General features: G+C 51.4%; 1 protein-coding gene and 1 long non-coding RNA gene across 2 annotated transcripts in view; both read right to left on the bottom strand.

Annotated features, from left to right (window-relative positions):
- The window catches only part of cr1 (complement C3b/C4b receptor 1 (Knops blood group)), a 791,565-nt gene that overhangs the window by 285,352 nt on the left and 490,151 nt on the right, over positions 1–16,062 (bottom strand). Inside the window, exon 24 of the mRNA XM_033042238.1 lies at positions 10,246–10,319. Coding sequence (XP_032898129.1) covers positions 10,246–10,319 — 74 coding nt within the window. The remainder of the gene's footprint in view (positions 1–10,245; positions 10,320–16,062) is intronic.
- Positions 5,825–10,166, bottom strand: LOC116987098. Its single transcript, XR_004415642.1, has 3 exons — positions 10,146–10,166; positions 8,083–8,087; positions 5,825–5,968 (listed from the first exon to the last, which is right to left on the bottom strand). It is a non-coding gene; the product is annotated as an uncharacterized LOC116987098 (long non-coding RNA).

Below are 16,062 nucleotides of genomic sequence, written 5' to 3'. Positions count from 1 at the left end.
AATAAGTCTACTCCACCATTCAATCAAGGCAGATCTATCTCTGCACTGCAAAAATGTCAACCCCTCTCAACCCCATTCTCCTGCCTTCTCTCCAGGGACGGGGTGGGGTGGAGGGAGGGAGCGAGGATCTGTGTACGACTCGCTTAGGACGGGCTCTTACCTTTATGTCCAGCTGTGGTTTGGGTCTGGTGGCCACTTCGCCCAACGATGCTCTCTAGATGGTGAATGGCAAGAGTTAGTGGTTCGATTACTCTCTCTGACATGATTAGACACAGCCCCAAATCCCACACAAAGTCAAGTCCACTTTGGGGCAAAACAGAGACTGTCCCGATCCTACACTTGGACAGGCTCCAACCTTGAGGTGTCCCAGCTACCTGGAGATCACAGCTGGGACAAGGTCTACTGTGGCCACCCTCACTGTGGTGGCCGTTCTCTCCACCCTTGTAGCCACACTAAGACAGAGCCAATCATGCCCTGGGAATCTGACCACAGAGCAGGCGACCATTCGGCCCATCAATCACATGCTGACCCGTCCAAGGCTGACCACACTACTCTGAAGGGTTGGGGGAGGGGGTCATGTGGAGATCACAGTCCACCTCACCGGCCCTGTAACTGCACCCTCCCCGTGTCTGTGTGCCAGCTTTCCCAACCACCCCCTCTCCCCCTATATACCCCTCCCCCCCCCCCCCCCCCCCCCACCGTCCCACCAGAGGACAATAGACAATAGGTGCAGGAGTAGGCCATTCGGGCCCTTTGAGACAGCATCACCATTCAATGTGATCATGGCTGATCATCCACAATCAGTACCCCATTCCTGCCTTCTCCCCATATCCCCTGATTCCGCTATTTTTAAGAGCCCTATCTAGCTCTCTCTTGAAAGCATCCAGAGAACCGGCCTCCACCACCCTAGGAGGCAGAGAATTACACACTCACCACTCTCTGTGAGAAAAAGTGTTTCCTCGTCTCCGTTCTAAATGGCTGACCCCTTATTCTTAAACTGTGGCCCCTGGTTCTGGACTCCCCCAATATCGGGAACATGTTTCCTGCCTCTAACGTGTCCAAACCCTTAACAATCTTATATGTTTCAATGAGATGCCCTCTCATCCTTCTAAACTCCAGTGTACACGCCCAGCTGCTCCATTCTCTCAGCATATGACTGTCCCGCCATCCCGGGAATTAACCTTGTAAACCTACGCTGCACTCCCTCAATAGCAAGAATGTCCTTCCTCAAATTAGGGGACCAAATCAGATCCTTTGGCCACTACTATATCAGGAAGATTGTTTGTGTCCACCTTAGTGAAGACGGATCCAAAGTACCTGTTCAACTCATCTGCCATTTCCTTGTACCCCATAATAAATTCACCTTTTTCGGTCTTCAAGGGTCCAACTTTGGTCTTAACTAATGTTTTCCTCTTCACACACCTAAAGAAGCTTTTACTATCCTGCTTTATATTCTCGGCTAGCTTACTGTCGTACATCATATTTTCTCAGTCCAGTTCCATCTCCAAACCACTCTGTGGGCGAGAGGAGATGAGGCAGGAACACAAACAACATTGACCAGACTTGGACAGCGGGGATCGGGGAGAGAGGAGGGGGGAGGGTAGATGGGGGAGGAGGGAGGTGGGAGAAAGGGGGGGGGGGGTGGTAAAGTGGGTGTAGCCCGGGACTGGGAGAAGTGGTAGAGAGTGGGTGGTGAGGAGGAGTGGGAAGGAGAAAGGGGGAGAGGTGGGGAGGAGAGGAGGAGAGAGGGAGGGAAGAAAGGGGGGCAGGAGAGAGGGGGAGAGAGGCAGGAGGTGCGGGGGAGCGTGGGGGGGGGGGGGACAGGACATTCGGGCGAGCGGAAGCAGCAGATGGGCCGAAGGGCCGGTTTCTGTGCCATTACACGCTATGCTTTTATCACCTGTACAGTTGAGGGGGGGGGGGGGGGGGGGGGGTGGCTCCAGTGCCCAGTGTCGGTGCAGTAAATGTTTCCTTCTCCAGTCAAGTTGTAGCCATGATCACAGGAATTATCGGCCTGTTGTACGTACGTCCCCCATTCGGCCCATCAATCACATGCTGACCAGTCCAACGCTGACCACACTATGAAGCTTTTGCTCTCTCCCCCCCCCCCACCCCACCCCCCCCCCCCCCCCACCCCCACGGGCCACTCCACTCCCTCTCAGTGATGGCCTCTGTCTGTCTATGACTAACTAGGTTATAAGGTCAAGTGATAGGGGAAGAATCAGGCCATTCGGCCCATCAAGTTTATTCCACCATTCCATCATGGCAGATCTATCTCTCCCTTCTCACCCCATTTTCCTGCCTTCTTCCCATAACCCTCGACACCCGTTCTAATCAACAATTTGTCTATCTCCGCCTTAGAAATATCCACTGCCTTGGCCTCCACATCCGCCTGTGGCAATGAGTTCCACAGATTCACCACCCTCTGACTAAAGAATTTCATCCACAACCACTTCCCACAAGAACGTCCTTTAATTTTGAGGCTGTGACCTCTGGTCCTAGACCCTCCCACCAGTGGAAACATCTTCTCCACATCCACTCTATCTATGGTTCTCATTATTCTAAAAGGGGCCTGTCCCACTTAGGCCATTTTTTCGGTGACTCGACCCTGTCTACAACAACCTACCACCTAGTGGACATCAAGCTACGGCAAGCTACCGACAACCGGCGACCCATTAGGACGTCCACCTACGACCACACCTACGACAACCTACGTCCACCCGCGACAAGCTACGACCCTGTCGGCGACAACTGAAGACAATTCAGTCGCCGGTACCTGTCGCCGGTTGATGTAGGTAGTCACCAATGGACTTCACCAAAGTCAGCACCGGCAACAACCTAGGTCACCTGGCGACAACCTACGACAACACCTACGTCAGGAGAAGTCAAGCTACGCTCATTGGGGTCAAGCCAACTGTCGCCGAAAATGTTTGAACATTTCAAAATCCAGCGGCGACCAGAAAGACGCTACGACTCTTTGGGCGACTGAGGAGACGATTCACGACCGTACAGGCGACACCCCGTTGACCATGTGGCCACAGTCTAGTCCCCTGTAGTCGCCTATAAAAATCACCAAAGTGGGACAGGCCCTTTAGTTTCAATGAGGTCACCCCTCAACCTTCTAAACTTCAGCGATTACAGGCCCAGTGCCGACAAATGCTCATCATGTGCTAACCCACTCAATCCTGGAATCATTCTTGTAAACCTCCTCTGGACCCTCTCCAGAACCAGCACATCCTTCCTCAGATATGGGGCCCACATTTGCTCACATTGCTCCAAATGCGGCCTGACCAGCGCCTCAGCATTACATCCCTGTTTGTGGCCGGGGGGGACTCGATGGGCCAAAGGGCCTGTTCTGTGCTGTGTCTCCAAGGTCTAATGTCTAGTAGATAGGCATCATGGTTGGGGCGGAGGAGATGGGCCGAAGGGCCTGCTTCTGTGCAATTACACACTATGCTTCTAAAGTCAATGTCAATGTTAAAGTCAATTTTATTCGTCACATAGAAAAATAGAAAATAGGTGCAGGAGGAGGTCATTCGGCCCTTCGAGCCAGCACCGCCATTCATTGTGATCATGCTGATCGTCCCCAATCAATAACCCGTGCCTGCCTTCTCCCCATATCCCTTGACTCCACTAGCCCCTAGAACTCTATCTAACTCTCTCTTAAATCCATCCAGTGACTTGTCCTCCACTGCCCTCTGTGGCAGGGAATTCCTCAAATTCACAACTCTCTGAGTGAAAATGTTTTTTCTCACCTCAGTCTTAAATGGCCTCCCCTTTATTCTAAATGTGGCACCTGGTTATAATTTTTACGAGATTGATCCCTGGGATGGCGGGACTGTCATATGAGGAAAGATTGAAAAGACTAGGCTTGTATTCACTGGAGTTTAGAAAGATGATTTGAGTATAGGAGCAAAAGGATTTGAGTATAGGAGCAGGGAGGTTCTACTGCAGTTGTACAGGGTCTTGGTGAGACCACACCTGGAGTATTGCGTACAGTTTTGGTCTCCAAATCTGAGGAAGGACATTATTGCCATAGAGGGAGTGCAGAGAAGGTTCACCAGACTGATTCCTGGGATGTCAGGACTGTCTTATGAAGAAAGAATGGATAGACTTGGTTTATACTCTCTAGAATTTAGGAGATTGAGAGGGGATCTTATAGAAACTTACAAAATTCTTAAGGGGTTGGACAGGCTAGATGCAGGAAGATTGCTCCCGATGTTGGGGAAGTCCAGGACAAGGGGTCACAGCTTAAGGATAAGGGGGAAATCCTTTAAAACCGAGATGAGAAGAACTTTTTTCACACAGAGAGTGGTGAATCTCTGGAACTCCCTGCCACAAAGGGTAGTCGAGGCCAGTTCATTGGATATATTTAAGAGGGAGTTAGATGTGGCCCTTGTGGCTAAGGGGATCAGAGGGTATGGAGAGAAGGCAGGTACGGGATACTGAGTTGGATGATCAGCCATGATCATATTGAATGGCGGTGCAGGCTCGAAGGGCCGAATGGCCTACTCCTGCACCTAATTTCTATGTTTCTATGTTTCTATGAGGGGGCATCTGATAGAAACATATAAAATTATAAAAGGACTCGACAAGCTAGATGCAGGAAAAATGTTCGCAATGTTGGGCGAGTCTTAGAATAAAGGGGAGACCATTTAAGACTGAGGTGAGAAAAAACATTTTTACCCAGACAGTTGTGAATTTGAGGAATTCCCTTTATTCTTAGAATAAAGGGGAGACCATTTAAGGCTGAGGTGAGAAAAAACTTTTCTCCCAGAGAGTTGTGAATTTATGGAATTCCCTGCCACAGAGGGCAGTGGAGGCCAAGTCACTGGATGGATTTAAGAGAGTGTTAGATAGAGCTCTAGGGGCTAGTGGAGTCAAGGGATATGGGGAGAAGGCAGGCACGGGTTATTGATAGGGGACGATCAGCCATGTTCACAATGAATGGCGGTGCTGGCTCGAAGGGCCAAATGGCCTCCTCCTGCACCAATTTTCTATGTTTCAAGTGTGTGAACGGGGCGATGGATGGTCGGTGCAGACTCGGTGGGGCCGAAGGGCTTGTTTCTATGCAGAGTAAAATGCACAGTAACGTATAGTAATGCAGAGTGACATTTTTGGTTGTAATTTCGAAACTTAGAGAATCTTCGTCAAGTGTTTAAGAACCCTCTCCACCATCAGGAATGTTTTTATTTTAAATCACATTTATTCTCTGGCAGCAGCTGTTCATCCCTCAAATTTGTTTTGAGTCAACGTTCAAATGTATATGTTGAACAAAAATACTAAGCAACTAAATATCTTTAGTTTCAGTGGCGCAGCGGGTAGAGCTGCTGCCTCACAGCGCCACAGAGCCGGCTTCCTGTCTGCCAACCAATTTTCTATCCATGTCAACACCCTACCCCCAATACCATGAGCTCTAATTTTAGTCACCAGTCTCCCATGCGGGACCTTATCAAATGCTTTCTGAAAGTCACTACATCCACTGGCTCCCCTTCATCCATTTTACTTGTCACATCCTCAAGTAATACCAGAAGATTAGTCAATATCCGAAGAAGGGTCTTGGCATTCCTTGAAACGTCACCTATTCCTTTTCTCCAGTGATGGCGCTGAGTTACTCCAGCTTTTTGACGAGGCCAAGCGCAGGCTCAGAGATTTCCTCATTCTTTCTAAACCTATCTGATCTCCCGGTTGCTAAACACTTTAACTCCCCTCTCATTCCCACACTGACCTTTCTGTCCTGGGCCTCCTCCATTGTCAGAGTGAGGCCCAGCGCAAATCGGGGGAACAGCAACTCATATTTCGCTAGGGCAGCTTACACCCCAGCGGTATGAACATTGACTTCTCTAACTTCAAGTAGCCCTTGCTTTCCCTCTCTCTCCATCCCTCCCCCATCCTTGTTCTCCGACTAGTTCCACTGCCCTCCTGATTAGTTTTACTGTTGTATTCCTCGTTGTCACCTTCCCCTCAGCTGGGTCCACACCACCCTCGCTGACCCCCGCTGGGCCGCCACCCCCGCTGGGTCCACGCCACCCTCACTGATCCACGCTGGGCCCACGCTGCCCCTGCTGGGCCCACGCCACCCCCACTGACACCCGCTGGGCCCCCGCCACCCCCACTGGCCCCACGCCACCTTCATCCTCCCCGCCCACTGGGCCCGCACCACCTTCATCTTCGCCCCCCCCACCTCGCAAGAAAGAGGGGGATGTGAGAGGGGGGAGAGGGAGAGAGAGAGAGGGGATGGGAGAGGAGAGAGAGAGATGGGGGAGGGGAGAGGGAAAGGGGGATTACCTTGAGTGAGATTGCAAAATTAAGGTAGGTTTTAGACCTATTATATTTTCTCCTCCACTGAATAATATTAAACAATATCAAATAATATCAAACAATTGGAACTGCTTTCTTTTACTTGATAACAATATTGAAAAATATGAATTCCATAGTTTGTGACATAAATATACATTTTAATTGGATCATGATATACAGATGTAACATTTCCATTTTGAGATGGGGGGGGGTGGTGGGCTGGGGGCAAATATGCGTTGTCGATAGCCTAATCGTTAAAGAGTTAAAAGATAGCCTAATCAATAAAGAGCTGAGAAGAGTAATCAGAGCTGCCAAGGAAAGGAACTCTGGGAAGTTGAGGAGCAAGTTCTCAGCTAATGACTCTTCTTCAGTTTGGAAGGGCATGGAAGAAATCACCAGATATATGAGGAAAGCCCCCCGCTCTTTGGACAGTTGACGAACAACCTGAATGAGTTTTACTGCAGGTTCAAAAATCAGAAACGTAACCCTGGTACCCCCTCCCCAACAAACACAGCCATACCCCAGTCTGCAAAGAATGAACCCTGCACCCTCTCCTTCCCATTCACCACTTCACACCTACTTAAGGCAAGACTCCAGTATGAAAAGACTGGACCCTTTCCCACCCCAACCAACACTTCACACCCACTCACAGCCCGACCTCAGTCTGCAAAGACTGGGCCCTTGTACACCCACCCCACTCCAATCACCACTTCACACCCAATGACTGCACCTCCACAGACTCCTCTGTCAAGCTTCTCAAGTTTGCGGACAACACAACCCTGATTGGACTGATCCAGGATGGGGATCTCTGTACTCTTTTCAGTTTGACATTTTTCCTATAACATGGTGTCCAGAACTGAACACAATATTCTAAATGCGGTCTCACCAACGTCTTATACAACTGCAACATGACCTCCCAACTTCTATACTCAATACTCTGACTGATGAAGGCCAAAGTGCCAAAATACTTTTTGACCACCTGATATACCTGCGACTCGACCTTCAAGGAACCATGCAACCATCAACCATTCCTCTGCCCACCTGGCTAATTGATCCAGATCCTGCTGCAATCTTTCACAACCATCTTCACTATTTGCAAAACCACTCACTTCTGTATCATCAGTAAACTTGCTAATCTTGCCCTGTTCTGTGACGTTTCACAGTGCTGGAGTAACTCAGCGGGTCAGGCTGAGTATAGAAGTTGGGAGGTCATGTTGCAGTTGCATAAGAAGTTGGTGAGGCCGCATTCAGAGTATTGTGTTCAGTTCTGGGCACCATGTTATAGGAAAGATGTCATCAAACTGGAAAGGGTACAGTGAAGATTTATGAGGATGTTGCCAGGACTAGAGGGCCAGAGCTATAGGGAGAGGTTGAGGAGGCTGGGACTCTATTTCATGGAGCACAGGAGGATGAGGGATGATCTAATAGATGTGTATAAAATCATGATTTGAATAGATATGTTTGAGTCTTTTGCCCAGAATCAGTGAATCGAGGAGCAGAAGACATAAGTTTAAGGTGAAGGGCAAAAGATTTAATAGGAATCTGAGGGGTATGTTTTTTACACAAAGGGTGGTAGGTGTATGGAATAAGCTACCAGAGGAGGTAGTTGAGGCAGGAACTATCGCAACATTTAAGAAACAGTTAGACAGGTACATGGATAGGACAGGTTCGGAGGGATATGGATCAAACATTGGCAGGTGGGTCTAGTGCAGATGGGACATGCTGGGCCGAATGGCCTGTTTCCACACTGTATCACTCTATGACTATCTTTCCCTCTCAAACCCATTCTCCTGCCTTCTCCCCATTACCTCCGACACCCATATCAATCAAGAATCTATCAATCTCCTCCTGAAAAATGTCCATTGACTTGGCCTCCACAGCCGTCTGTGGCAATCAATTCCACAGTTCACCACACTCTGACTTAAGAAATTCCTGCTCATCTCCTTCCTAAAGGAATGTCTTTTAATTCTGAGGCTGTGGCCACTGGTCCCAGACTCTCCCACTAGTGGAAACATCCTCTCCAAATCCACTCCATCCAGGTTTTTACCAGGCTGGGACAGACGGCAACAGCTTCACACCGTGTCCCAAAGCTTGTGTCCTGTCCTGCATCACCCAAGGCAGTAAACACGTTATAGGAGAGGGCAAGCACCGTAACAAAGTAGCTCATGATGGTTTGGACAGCATTCAAGAATATCTATGCATGTCACATCATGAATATTACTGAATAACGGTCTTAACCCGAACTATAATCTATACCTTTTCTCCAGAGATGCTGCCTGACCCACTGAGTTACTCCAGCACTCTGTGACATATCACGTATCCATGTTCTCCACAGATGCTGCCCGACTCACTGAGTTACTCCAGCACTCTGTGAAACGTCGCCTATTCATATTCTCCGCCGATGCTGCCTGACCCGCTGAGTTACTCCAGCACTTTGTGACTATTTTCCCTTCACCCATCTGCCCAAGCCGACTCTCCCCCATCCTTTCCTATGTTCCTTTCCACCCATAAACCTCTCTCTGCCTTTACATTTCACTCCTCTTTCAAATCTGCTCTACTTATCTCCATGCATTTTTCTTCTTCACTTTTTAGTCATAGAATGATGCAGTGTGGAAACAGGCCCTTCAGCCCAACTTGCCCACACCGACCGACATGTTCCATCTACACAAGTCCCACTCACACGCGTTTGGTCCATATCCATCTAAATCTGTCCTATCCGTGTACGTGGCGAAATGTCTCTTAAACATTAGGATAGTCCCAGCCTTAACTACCTCCTCTGGCAGCTCGTTACATACACCCAGCACCCTTTGTGTGCAAAATCTACCTCAGATTCCTGTTAATTTCTGAAATATTGGTCATAAATTTGGTGCAAAAATGCTCCAAAATAAGGCTCAGAATGGATCAGAGAGCATCTAAAACCCCAGAGCTTCCAGGGCCCTTAAGCGGACCCTGGACACTGGCATCGAGGGACTTCACGCTTCGCTCTCGTGATGTGTGCAGCGCGCACATTATTTCACATGAAGTTTTTTGTAAAACCCGTCATACCACCCTCCTTTTTGGAAAGGTTCGTACAGGCCTGCAAGCTGTGATGTAGCTGTGAGAATGACATTGCTGCTTTGTGCCAAGACAGACTGTGGGCAGCGGTGACACTTGGACAAGTCCTACACCCCCCCCCCACTTTAACGCTTATCTTCAGCGGGCAGGAGGGTTGGGGGGGGTCATGTGGAGTTTACAGTCCCATCTCACCCGCCCTGTAACCGCACCCTCCCCGTGTGTGTGGGCCAGATCCTCAACCGCCCCCACCCCCCCTCCCCCCGGGGGGGGGGACATGACGGCGCAGCCGGCGAGAGTAGATGATGAGAAGAACAAACAACATTGACCAGACTTGGACAGCGGGGAACGGGGAGGAGGGGGGGGTCTCACCGTCGTCCCGCACAACAGCAGCAACATCCGCTCCATGACCGCCCGCGTCGTTGGTCAAACGGGTGTAGCCCGGGACTGGGACAGGGAGAGGAGGGGGGAGGGGGGAAGTGCACCAGATGGGCCGAAGGGCCGGTTTCTGTGCCATTACACGCTATGCTTATATCACCTGTACAGTTGGGGGCAGGTTGGCTCCAGTGCCCAGTGTCGGTGCAGTTAATGGTTCTTTCTCCAGTCAAGGTGTAGCCCCGATCACAGGAATAATCGGTCTGTTGTCCGTACGTCCCCTCTCCTCGCGGCCACATATCGCCATTGGCCACTGGTTGTGGATAGCCACACCGTATTACTGTAAGACAGAGACACAAACCTGTCACACCCGTGGTAAAGGGGCAGTATTCCTCCTTGCCACCTTCCCCTCAGCTAACAATGAACCATTCTACATTTCCCTTCAGCTTCGCCCCCTTTGATCTGTCACCACCTCCCCTCCCCCGGTCCCAGTGACAGGAATGTCCAGTGGTCACTCACTTTGACACCGAGTGTTGAGCTCGGTCCATCCCTCGTACGAGCAGAGTATCCGTGAACTGCCAAACAGCTCGTAGCTGGAAGAACAAACAAGTGGACACAGAAATGTCCCGTTTATATAAATATATATTCACTGAGTCACACAGCACGAAACAGGCCCTTCAGCCCAACCCTTTCATGCCGACCAACATGTCCCATCTACACTAGTCCCATTTGCCCCCATTTAGCCCAAATCCATCCAACCCTCTCCTATCTATGTACCCGTCCAAATGTCCTTCACATGTTGTGATAGTCCCTGCCTCTACTGCCATGTTGTATGAAGGGCCAATCCCATGTGAAGAGTCTGTACTGTAACATGGTGTGCTGGTGAATTACTGCTTACCCTTTATTGCAGCTGTAATGGACCCATTGGCGAAAGCTGTTGTTCCCAGTGTGGATCCCGTTCTCTAGTCTTGGTGGTTCACCACAATCTACAGCTGCAGAAAACACAAACACACACACCCCATTCACTTCACCCACACTCATGTGATTAGTTGCTACTCCTTTCCCATTTTAACTCTTTTATCCATTCTCACATGTAGGCCTGCCCAACGCACAAACAACGTGCAGAATGTATTCCTTTTCTCCAGTGATGGCGCTGAGTTACTCCAGCACTCTGTGAAACGTCACCTATCCATGTTCTCCACAGATGCTGCCCGACCCACTGAGTTACTCCAGCACTTTATATCTTCCCATGGTAAATCCGGCACCTGCAGTTCCTTGTGCCTCCTTTCATCCAGGTGATCTCTACAGGGTCGTCGGTGTGTATGTGTGTGTGTGTGTGTGTGGTGGGGGTGGTGGTGGGGGGGGGTGGCGACGGCAGAGGGTCGGGGCAGTTCAGGCGTATGATCGACGACCCGCCCGTCGCTGCCCCGCCGGTGAGTGAACCTTCTCCCTCCCCCCCCCCAACCTCTACACTCCGGTCCCCCTGCCCCACGTACACACCCACCCCCCACCAACAGTGACAGAGCCGCGCCACCACCCACCGGTTCCCTCTAATCCCAGTCCCGTCGTGAAATAAATCACAGGCGCTTCCCCGCGGCTCCGTCCACCCGCTGCTCCGAGGGAGGGAGGGAGGGAGGGGGGGGGTCTGGGTTCTCACCGTCGCTCCGGACAATAGCCCAGCACAACAGCAGCAACAGCAGCAGCAGCGATCTCAACACCCGCTCCATGATGTCCGCTGGAGTCGTTGCCTCGCTCTACTCTACAGCCGCCGGCCCCGACAAGGGATTCTGTACTTCCTCCACAGGGGTGGGACCGGGGACACGAGTGGGCGGCGGGTGAGAGAGAGGAGGAGGAGAGGGAGAGAGATAAGTAGGGAAGGGTGAGAGAGAGAGATAAGGAGGGGAGGGGAGGGAGCGAGGGAGAGAGAGATGGACACAGAACAACAATACAACACAGGAACGTGTCCTTGGGCCGCATTGTCTGAGTGTCGGAAATCGCTTTTAAAACATGGGGGATGGGGATGGGGGGGGGGGGGGAGCCCGTCCCATCCAGCATTTCCCCGTTACTGAAGATAGACACAAAGTGCTGGAGTAACTCAGCGGGACTGGCAGCGTCTATGGAGAGAAGGAATGGGTGATGTTTAGGGTTGAGACTCTTCTATTCCTTCTCTCCAGAGGTGCTGCTGTCCCCCTGAGTTACTCCAGCTTTTTGTGTCTACCAGATATGAAGGTTAATTGGCATCGGTAAATGTTTTCGTCATGTGTTGGCTAGAACTAGTGTACAGGGTGATCGCTGATCGGCATGGACCTGTTGGGCCGAAGGGCCAGCATCCATATCCTGACCCTCTCCCTACCCCACTGAGTTGCTCCAGAGTAGAAGGTACACAAAATTGCTGGGGAAACTCAGCGGGTGCAGCAGCATCTATGGAGCGAAGGAAATAGGCGACGTTTCGGGCCGAAACCCTTCTTCAGACTTCTTCTTGCTCCAGAGTAGATGCGGGCGGGGGTCACAAGGTCAACTCCCTCTCAACACCATTCTCCTGCCTTCTCCCCTGACACTGATGAAGAAGTGAGTGACTCATGTCTGGTGTCCTGGATATCTTTAGTTTAGTTTAGAGATACAGCGCAGAAACAGGCCCTTCGTCCCACGGAGTCTGCGCCGACCAGCGATCCCTGCACACTAACACTATCCCACACACACTAGGGACAATTGGTAAGGGAGAAGGGAGTCTGAAGAAGGGTCTCGACCCGCAACGTTGCCTATTTCCTTCGCTCCATAGATGCTGCTGCACCCGCTGAGTATCTCCAGCATTTGTGTGTACCAGGGACAATTGGTAAACCGGGTGTAGCCCGGGACTGGGAGAGAGAGATGGGAGAGGGGGGAGAGAGAGAGAGGGAGGGGGGGGGGGGGGGGAGAGAGGGAGAGGGGGGGAGAGAGAGGGAGAGGGGGGGAGAGAGAGGGAGAGAAGGAGAGAGAGAGAGAGGGGGGAGAGAGGTGGGGAGAGAGAGAGGGAGGGTGAGAGAGGCAGGGGGAGGAGAGAGGGGGGAGAGAGGGGCGAGGAGGGTAGAAAGGGGGGAGAGAGGGGGAGAGGAGAGAGGGGGGAGAGAGGGAGGGGGGAGAGAGAGGGGGGAGAGAGAGGGAGAGGAGAGAGGGAGGAGAGAGAGGGGGAGAGGAGAGAGGGGGAGATAGGGGGAGAGAGAGAGGGGCGAGGAGGGGGAGGTAAAAAGGGGGGGGGGAGAGGAGATAGGGGGCAGGGGATTTGGGGGAGCGGGAGCAGCAGATGGGCCGAAGAGCCGGTTTCTGTGCCATTACACACTATACTTCTATCACCTGTACAGTTGGGGGCGGGGTGGCTCCAGTGCCCAGTGTCGGTGCAGTTAATGGTTCTTTCTCCAGTCAAGGTGTAGCCCCGATCACAGGAATAATCGGCCTGTTGTCCGTACGTCCCCTCTCCTCGTACATGCACATTGCCATTGGCCACTGGTTGTGGAGGGTCACACTGTATTACTGTTAGACAGACACAAACCTGTCACACCCGTGGTCATGGGGCAGGGCTGACCCTAAGTGCCCCCCCCCAACCTGGGCATCCGACTGAAAGGAAACCAAGGTGATGGACATGGACCAAGTTGGCGGCTCTCCGCCTCAGGACCTTGCAGAGATACCTGTACTCAGGGCATCCTCCCAAGTGGCACGTGCTGGCGACGCACTTTTTCCAACGGAGCCGCTGCCTACAAGGAGGTACGCGGATCCCGATGGTGGGCATCAGCCGTGCGGTCCTGATGGGGATGCCCGGCTTCTACAGGGACTTGTTGAGAGTCTGGAACCTGGTTGCTGTTGACCGGGCCCCACCTCCTCCGGCGGAGGGTGAGGGCCCGGGCGTGAGAGCAGCCGGTCCTTGTCCCACCCCACCGGGTGTCGGGGGGGGGCTCAAACGTGTGGAGTACTTGTGGTTGAGCAAACCCCCGCTCAGCCGGAAGTATTCATCGGACCCAGGCACCGTAATCCATCCCGGGAGCCGGTCCCACACAACTTGAGCCGCCTTTCCTCAACACCCTTCATCTCCCTCTGAGACACAGGGAGGCGTGTCCTGTACAGGTTCCTTCTCCAAACCCTGCACTTCCTCGCCCTGGTCCACTGTCCAGACACCAAGTGGCGGTCAGTGTTGCCTTCCGGTCGCGAGGGGGGCCCCGGTGGGGGTCCATCTACGCAGGGATTCTCCCCTCTACATCAGGGACCTGGGGTGGAGGCTACTGCACTGAGGTGTTCCCTGCAACCTGTTTTTCTCGTGGCTCACAGACTCGCCAGCCGCCTGCCACTGTTGCGGACTGGAAGAGTCTGTGTACCACGTGTACATGGAGTGTGTGAGGCTGCAGCCCCTGTTCCAATATCTAAAGGGGCTGCTCCAGCCTTCTGACTGCATTTTTCACCCACCATCCTCATCTTTGGACACCCTGTGCGTAGGGGAGAGGGTAGGGCTGAAGATGGCCATCCGTGAGTAACGGCGCCAGGCGGTGGAGGGCTCTACCCGAGCCGGCTGCCTGCCCCTTTTCCGGGGTTACGTCCGCGCCCGGGTGCGGTTAGAGAGGGAATACGCTCTGTCTACGGGCACCCTGAGGGAGTTCCGGGACCGCTGGGCTCCGCAGGGTGTTGAATGTATCCTCAATAAGGATTGTATCATAGTTGTTTAGTAGGTTATTATGGAGATATGTGTGTATTGTATTATGGTGCTGGGTTCTGGCTTGTTTTATTGTAGTGTAATTATTATTTTGTAATAATTGAATAAATGTTTTGATTTAAAAAAAAGGTGATGGACACGGAGTGCTGGAGTAACTCAGAGAAGGAATGGGTGACGTTCGGACAGCACTCTGTGAAACGTCACCTATCCATGTTCTCCACAGATGCTGCCTGACCCGCTGAGTTACTCCAGCACTTTATATCTTCCCCTGGTAAACCAGCATCTGCAGTTCCTTCTTACACATAAAATTCTATTGTATCGTATCATCACCTTTCTTTTGCAGGTTCGAAATGATAACACTTTAGAGTTTAGAGATAGTGCACAAACAGGCCCTTCGGCCCAACAAGTCCGTGCCGACCAGCGATCAACCCGTACACTAGCGTTATGCTACACACACTAGTGACAATTTACCGAAGCCAATCTACCCACAAACTCGCATGTCTTCAGAGTGTGGGAGGAAACCGGAGCACCCGGAGAAAACCCGCGCTGGTCACGGGGAGAACGTACAAACTCTGTACGGACAGCACCCGTAGTCAGGATCGAACCTGGGTCTCCAGTGTTGTGAGGCAGCAGCTCTACCCGCTGCAGCACCGTGCCACCCAGCATTAGGATCTCAAGCTGTTATGGGCATGTGTGCAGGAGTTAAATGATTTTAACATCTGCTGTTGGAAAGTTATTAGAGTGTATTCTGAGGGATAGGTTATACAGGCATTTGGATGGGCAAGGGCTGATTAGGGACAGTCAGCATGGTTTTGTACGTGGGAGGTCGTGTCTCACAAATCTGATTGAGATTTTTGAAGACGTGACCAAAAAGGTTGATGAGGGCAGAGCTGTAGATGTTGTGTACATGGACTTCAGTAAAGCATTCGACAAGGTGCTGCATGGTAGGCTGCTCTAGAAGGTGAGATCCCATGGGATCCAAGGAGAGATAGCTGAATGGATAGCAAATTGGTTCCATGGAAGGAAGCACAGGGTGATGGTGGAAGGTTGCTTCTCAGATTGGAGGCCTGTGACTAGTGGTGTGCCTCAGGGTTCAGTGCTGGGCGCGTTACTGTTTGTCATCTACATCAATGATTTGGATGAGAACATGCAGGGCAAGATTAGCAAGATTAGCAAGATTAGCAAGATTAGTGAAGATGGTTGTGAATAATTGCAGCAGGATCTGGATCGATTGGCCAGTTGGGCGGAGGAATGGTTGATGGAATTTAATACAGAGAAGTGTGAGGTGTTGCATTTTGGAAAGTCGAACAAGGAAAGGACCTACACTGTAAATGATTGGGGAGTGTTGTAGAGCAGAGGGATCTAGGAGTACAGGTGCATGGTTCCTTGAAGGTCGAGTCGCAGGTAGATAAGGTGGTCAAAAAGGCTTTTGGTACATTGGCCTTCATCAGTCAGAGCATTGAGTATAGAAATTGAGAGGTCTTGTTGCAGTTGTATAAGACGTTGGTGAGACCATATTTAAAATATTGTGTTCAGTTCTGGGCACCGTGTTATAGGAAAGATGTTGTCAAGCTGTAAAGGGTATAGAGATGATTTACATAGATGTTGCCAGAACTCGATGGTATGAGCTACAGGGAGAGATTGAGTAGGCTGGGTCTCTA

The sequence above is a fragment of the Amblyraja radiata genome, chromosome 24 (assembly GCF_010909765.2).
Source record: "Amblyraja radiata isolate CabotCenter1 chromosome 24, sAmbRad1.1.pri, whole genome shotgun sequence".
In the NCBI taxonomy this organism is placed as follows: Eukaryota; Metazoa; Chordata; class Chondrichthyes; order Rajiformes; family Rajidae; genus Amblyraja; species Amblyraja radiata.
The sequence above is the reverse complement of the archived record's forward strand: the minus strand, read 5'-3'. Positions and strand labels throughout refer to the sequence as shown.